This window comes from Arachis duranensis, chromosome 6 (assembly GCF_000817695.3).
Source record: "Arachis duranensis cultivar V14167 chromosome 6, aradu.V14167.gnm2.J7QH, whole genome shotgun sequence".
NCBI lineage: Eukaryota > Viridiplantae > Streptophyta > Magnoliopsida > Fabales > Fabaceae > Arachis > Arachis duranensis.
In genome coordinates, this window is record NC_029777.3 from 102,733,178 (window position 1) to 102,740,529 (window position 7,352).

Here is a 7,352-nt window from a genome sequence, read left to right on the forward strand (position 1 = left end):
ATTAATATTATCCAAACAAAATTTATTTTATCAAAATCAATTTTGGTAAAGAGTTGCCAAACATAAATCATGTTGACACAAACTTACTTCTATCCAAAATCAATTCTATAAAATCACTTTTATTCAAACTCCAGTTTGACCAACCACAATCCAAACACACACTAAACCCCCCCCAAAATAGGCCTTCTTGCGTTGAAGTTTTTAATTAATAGACACTTATGTATCAATAAATTTCACTGGTTAATATAAATTTAACTAGTCTAACATAAAATTAAAAATATATAATAAATTAAACTAATAATATAATAATTTGCATACTTCATGCATATATATGAGAATATAATTAAGAGAAATGTTAAAATGTTAGTAAAATTTATTATTTTTTATTAGTAGTTAGTTATTAATATTTAAAAGTGTTGGTTAAAAATATTTTATATTATTTAGACTAAAGAAATTGAATTAATGACAAAAAAATATAACCAAAAACTATAAATTTTACTGATTGGTAATTAAACTTGATAAAACCTAGCTAGCTAGCAAAATCTCTTATATTACAGTTATTAGTTCAATCATATCCAAATTAAAATGCATAAGATGAGAACAATAATGATGGTGAGTTAAGATTGAATGTAATTTGATGATAAAAAAGGAAGCAAGCAAAAGGTACCATAATATGTCCACTTTTAATCTTGGCAAGGGTACCCACATCAAGCACTGGTGTCTTTCCGGACAGGTTCTTGAGTTGAAGGGGACCCAAAAGAGGCCGATCCAATCCGAACCGCGAAGTGTTGCCGAGCATCAGCCATGAGACGATCAGGAGGAGGCGATCAACAAGTTGTATGGGCAGCCACTTGAGCAGCCACATGGACAACCCAAAAGTTGATTTTCCCAGCATCTCTCTTGGTAGGATGTGTACCTTCAACAAAGTAGAAATAAAAAAAGTATCATCATAATGATATGGAGATTTTTTTTTATTTTTATTTCTTTGAATTTTTACTCATCAGTATCTTCATAACTACTAATGAGCTATATAGAAAGCAAGAAGTACAATACTTTCTATAATTAACTTATTATATATTAAAGGTAAAAAAAATAAAAAATAAAATATTCTAACCTTTTAAATTTTAGATTTTAAATTTTAAATATAAAGTATTGATATAAAATATAATAAATAAAGAGTTAAAATTTATTTAGTTACAAATAATATAATACTTATTACTTACTAAGAAGTAGTTAAAAATGAACCCTTGATAATACTTGCTGATGTTTTAAAAGTTATTATTTTTCATATTAAGCTTTTGTTTTCATGTTATACTTTATAAACTTAAAAATTAACCAATAACAAAAATGTTTTTAAATTACTCATAACGAAAACCCTATATTTTAAAAAAAATATTTTAAAAATAATAAAAAATTAGTCCAAAGCAATCAAAAGTTATCTTATCTTTTATTCCTTAGTTAAGATTTTTATCATATTTTACATTCATTAATAATCTCATGGTGTCAAACTCATCAATTCAATAACTTAGGATCCACGGAAAAAAATCTTATATATAATTTTATAATTTTCATTTATTTTCACTTTTCATGTGTTTATTTTTAGGATTTTATAAAATATATATATATAGAAAACGGAAACAATTTTTTTTTTCCCGAACATTCTGATTTGAGAGAACATCCAAGTGTTTCTCCATCATCACAGCTCAGAAATTCATTAAATTATAAAAGTGAAGACAGGTGCTTCACTTGATGAAAAAGAAAGTGGAAAGAGAAAAGGAGTAAAAGGTGTTATAGGAGCTTATGATGTGTGAGGATTATGGAACTTATTGGTAGGCCTTAAATTTTTTCAGGCCACGCTCTCTTTCTCTATATACAGTATGGAATTGAATGAGTGTCACTTTTGCTAATAAAATCGTGGGAAGTGGGGAAAAAGTATCCTAAGGTTTTATAAATCACTTCCTATCTTATGTATGCTTCGAACCCATGCTGCGCGTGCGTGATGAGAATATCAAGAAAGTGAAATATCAATGTTTCAATAACATTATTATTCTTATATACTAGTATAGTATATACTTATGCTCCTCAAAATTAATATTATAATAATGCTTAATATTTAAAAAAATGAAAAAAAATTAAAGCTTCCTGATGAGTCACCTTATTGATCAATCCATTGGTATTTGAAGCCACAAATAGAGAATAAGATAACTGAAACGTGGGTTTAGTAATTTGCCAGAAGAGCTTTTCATTTTTTTATTAAAAAAAAAGGAAAAACAACAACAAAAACATAACAAAAGATGAGGGCTAAACATTTGAATGAGCACAAGTAGAATTGCAAATTTCATGTTTCTGATTAAGAATTATTAGTAATTAGTGATTTTGACAAATTATATCATACTAGCTACCAGTTTTTATATAAAAAAAAGACACGTACACAGACACTCAAAAGAAAAGTGGAGTGTCTTGTTGCTACTTAAATTAGCAATCTTCTAACTTCCAAAACCGAAGGAAAATGTATGTAAACTTTTTTTAACCAAAATAACTTAAAACAATCTTTCTTGCCATATATATATACCTATTTTCAGATACCAACAACGATACATCATCAGCAAATATTGTTATTTTAAATTAATAATTTATATTTATATTCACAGAAATTTATACACAAAAAATATATTATTAACACATATAAATTTAAATATAATTTATATTTATATTTATCAAAATTTATATATATAATTAATATAAATTAATAAAATTTATTTATTAAAAATAATTTAATATTCAAATATTAACTAAAATTACTAAAAACTGTTAGTTTTAAAGATTTTTTATTTAGATAATTTTAGAAGAACAGAAAAAGAAGCCAAAAAGAAAATATACTAGATTATTATTTTAGGCATTAAAATGTAAAATTGACAATTTAATTTTTACAAGTAAAAGCATATGCGGCCCATACAAATATTTCTTTTCTTGAACAATTAATAAAGTGAAAATTCAAATGAAGTCGACTGCACGTGAAGTTAATATCTGATCGTTAATAAATAAAAATTTAGTCAAATTAATCAAATCATCTAACAGTTATCAGACATTAACTTCAATTAAATGAATGTTAATAAAAAAAATAAAAAAGGGGAAAGAATTGTTAGTTTGTTACCGTATCTCTGACGACAAGAGAAGGAGTGGCATTATGGTTGCAAAGATCCAAACAAACTTCCATACCCGAATTTCCACACCCAACCACCAAAACCTTCTTCCCTTTGAATTCTCCCCCACACTTATACAAGCTTGTGTGCTTTATAGTACCGCCAAACTCCCCCGTCCCCTCAATCTCAGGCACCACAGCCTCCGCATTCTCCCCTGTCGCCACTATAACCCACCGGCACACGAACTCCGTCGCCGTCGTTGTCTTCACTCGCCACAACCCCAAGGAGGAATCGAACTCCGCTTCCTTCACAGCCTCGTTGAACCTGGGCTGAATGGCGAAGTGCTCGGCGTAGGATTCAAGATAGCGGATGAACTGCTGCTTGGTAGGGTAAGTGGGGAAGTTAGAGGGGAATCCCATGAGAGGAAGCTGGCAGAATTGTTTTGGAAGATGAAGGCGAAGTCGGTCGTAGGTGTTTAGCTGCCATAAAGAAGCTATGCAATTGGATCTTTCTAGAATCACGCTTGCCACGCCTTTTTCCTTCAGACACGCTGCTGCTGCTAGTCCCGACGGCCCTGCTCCCACTATCACTGGACCCGGCACCCACACGCATCGCTCCGCCTTCTTCCCACTTATTAAGGGATCGTGTAACCGCTTCCCTTCTTGCTCTCTTTCACAATACTCCATCAACGATACCTTCAAATTGCTTGTGCTTTATTTTGCACGTACAGGTAGTGAGTGAATTGAGAAACTGAGAATTTATGTTGCGTTGGGTTAAGTGTAAGTGAAAAGTATGTAACTAATTAAAGAGAAAAGAGAGTATGAGAAGGATGGTGACATCTCTCTATATTTATATTCCTATGGCTTCAACGAAATATACTTATATGAGCAGAAGCAAGTGGTAAAATTAGAAGCGACAAATTACGAGTTGTTGCAGGTAATAATAAAAAACTTAACTTGAGAATGTCCGAAGTCAATAATATTTTGTATAAAAGAAAAAGTGTTAGTTACTTAGATTTTTTTTTATTTGGAGAGAAATTGAGGTATTGAATTGTTTAAAAAAAATGAAATTAGTCGTATACACTACAAGAAAATAGAGTTATTTTGACACTTTATTTTTTAACACCATAATTAAATGTCAAAATTAATATATATTTTTGACAAATATCACAAATGTCAAATTTTCTATATTTTCTTGACGAAAAATTTGACCGTAGAAAATTACTCCTCAATTTTGACACACATTTGTTTTCAATTTACTCTACTATTTTTTCTTTTTTGGGCTCCGTTAATTTTGACATCACACTGCTCTCAGTTTAGGATTATACTATTCATTCTTTATCTTCAAAATCTCAATTTATTCTTTAGTTTCAAGATCACATCTCATTCTTTGTTAAAATTTTTTGTTGAGAATATTTTATAGTCAATAAGTGTCAAAATAAATAGTATTTTTGACAATTGATAAGTATCACAGAAAATATGTTCTCAAAATTTTCTAACAAGTTATTTTTGACAGCCAATATTTATCAAAATAAGATTTAAATTTTTTTCACAATCGCTTATATGTTAAAAATACTATTTTTAACAAAACTTTTATTAACATATTTTCATAGTTAAAATAGTGTCAAAATTTGTTTTTTTGACAAATTTTAATTTTCTTTTACACATTATAACCCTAAAAAATAATCTATATTTTTGTAGTGATGATATAAAATAGAAATACAATCAAAAGAAATAAGATATCAATTTTGACTTTTCTCTCCAAGTTCTTCTTTTTGTCTTTTCTTTCAATGACTCTTTCTTAATGCCTCACTTATATACCTTTTACCACTGAATAGAAACAATCTCAATCATCTCATTAATGGTTTTTCCATCCTTTATGAAAAATATTTCATATTCTTTTTGTAGTATATCAATCCTTATTTCTTTGACTTGTTTGGTACTTTCGTGTGTAACTTGGAGTTTATCCCAAATCTCTTTGCCATCTTGCATCTAGATACCTTCTGATGTTTTTCGAAGCTGATAGCACAGTGTATCAAGTTGATGGCTTTGACATTTAAATTCACTTTCTTCTTGTCTTTATCATTTCATTCAGCGTCTTCCTTTAGAGTCACTACTTCTTTAGCACTTATCTTGGTAGGAACTTGAGGATTATTCACAATGATCTTCTATATATTGTAGGCAATGGATTGAACAAAGATTCACATTATTTTCTTCCAGTAGGTATAATTCTTCCCATTAAAGAAAGAAAGCGTGTTGTTTGACTAACCCTCAGTTAAAGTGTAGGCCATAATGTTTGCACCCAAGTTGTTAGACATTGAACTTTTTCTCCAAGCTGTGAAGCTTGATCTTTGAGGACCAAATTTTGATACTAATTAGGTTCTTGATGGTCTAAAGAATAAAGGATTGAATATACGACCTTCTTTTAATCTTGAATAATGAGTCCTTAAAGCAGAAAATAAAATTTTGCTTCTGTTTAGACTGCGATAATGATTATGCAGGAGACAATTTTATTTTGTCTCATAAATCATGAAAAATAAAATTAGAGAAGGGAATAAGAAGATGACTAAGCCATGTATCCTGGTTCAGCTACCTTGTACAATGCAACTTACATCCAGTCTCCACCACAACAGTAATGAAATTCTCACTATCTTTTCAAGTATTACATACACCAATTCTCAAGGATTCTACCTAATGTTATCAGGGACAAATCAAGTTTCAACATAAACTTGACTTGGTTAGGTAACTTTCTAGACTCTCAACACACTAAGAGTTCACCCAACTTAGTAAGAAATACCTCTCAGGTACATGATATAAAATAGAAATACAATCAAAAGAAATAAGATATCAATTTTGACTTTTCTCTCCAAGTTCTTCTTTTTGTCTTTTCTCTCAATGACTCTTTCTTAATGCCTCACTTATATACCTTTTACCACTGAATAGAAACAAAGAAAAATTCAACATACAAACAGAATATTCAATAATAAACCATGAAGGAGATGACGTTAAATAACTCAAACTCTATATATAAGATTAACTCAAATTCTGAATTCTCAAACATAGCTATTAATCTTGGCGGTGTGTTCCATTTTGTGTAAGTGCAATGCTTCCAAGACTTCAAGCTTTGATTTGTAAGGTTTTTCTCAATTCTGATTTTGGGTTCTCTCTCTTTCTTTTTTTTTTTGCAAAATTGAAGTAATTTTTTATGGAGTTCTACAGCCAGCTCTAGAGTTTACAAAACAAAGTCAACTTCTTGAATCTTGAGCTATCTGACGATTTTCTTTCTATTTCTTCGATCAGACCATAAAATCAGCAATTTAAAATTAGAGTTTAAGCAATGCAGCTTTATTGGTAATATTCTCAATGGATTTGATAAATCAGAATTATTAACCTTGTGTTTTGACCCCAAATTTTAATATTAGCCATTGATTCAACAACAACAACAACAAAGCCTTGTCCCACTAAGTGGGGTCGGCTACATGAATCAAACGACGCCATTGTGCTCTGTCATGTATCATGTCTACAGAGAGACCGTTTACATGTAGATCTCGTTTGACCACCTCATGGATGGTCTTCTTAGGTCTTCCTCTGCCTTTCGCCCTTTGTCCATCTTCCATTTCATCCACCCTCCTGACTGGATGTTCTATCGGTCTTCTTCTCACATGTCCAAACCACCTGAGACGCGATTCAACCATCTTTTCCACAATAGGTGCTACTCCAACTCTCTCCCTTATATCTTCATTCCTTATTTTATCCAATCGCGTATGACCACTCATCCATCTCAACATCTTCATCTCTGCCACACTCAGCTTATGTTCATGCTCCCCTTTAGCCGCCCAACACTCCGTACCATACAGCATAGCCGGTCTTATAGCGGTGCGATAGAATTTACCTTTAAGTTTTAAAGGCACTTTTTTGTCGCATATAAAACCAGATGCACTCCGCCATTTTGACCAACCTGCTTGGATCCTATGATTTACATCATGTTCAATCTCTCCATTATCCTGTATGATGCACCCAAGATACTTAAAACTTTTAACTTTTCGTAGGGTGTTCTCTCCAATTTTCACCTCTATATTGGAGTTTTCCCTTCTCAAACTGAACTTACATTCCATATATTCCGTCTTGCTACGGCTTATGCGCAGACCATACACTTCTAGAGCTTCTCTCCATAACTCCAACTTCTTATTTAGGTCTTCCATTGACTCTC

At 31.0% G+C, this 7,352-nt stretch overlaps 1 protein-coding gene across 2 annotated transcripts in view; it reads right to left on the reverse strand.

Annotated features, from left to right (window-relative positions):
- LOC107495149 (indole-3-pyruvate monooxygenase YUCCA6) overlaps positions 1 to 3,961 on the reverse strand; it is a 6,967-nt gene extending 3,006 nt beyond the window's left edge. The window contains exons 1-2 of one of the 2 annotated variants that reach the window (XM_052262746.1): positions 3,155 to 3,961; positions 707 to 916 (exon numbers count right to left, since the gene is read on the reverse strand). In XM_052262746.1, the coding sequence (XP_052118706.1) occupies positions 707 to 916; positions 3,155 to 3,829 (885 nt within the window). In that variant the 5' untranslated portion in view covers positions 3,830 to 3,961. Of the gene's footprint in view, positions 1 to 667; positions 917 to 3,154 lie in introns of both variants that reach the window. The other variant, XM_016116243.3, reaches the window with a different exon arrangement.
- Between the last annotated feature and the right edge of the window lie 3,391 nt (positions 3,962 to 7,352).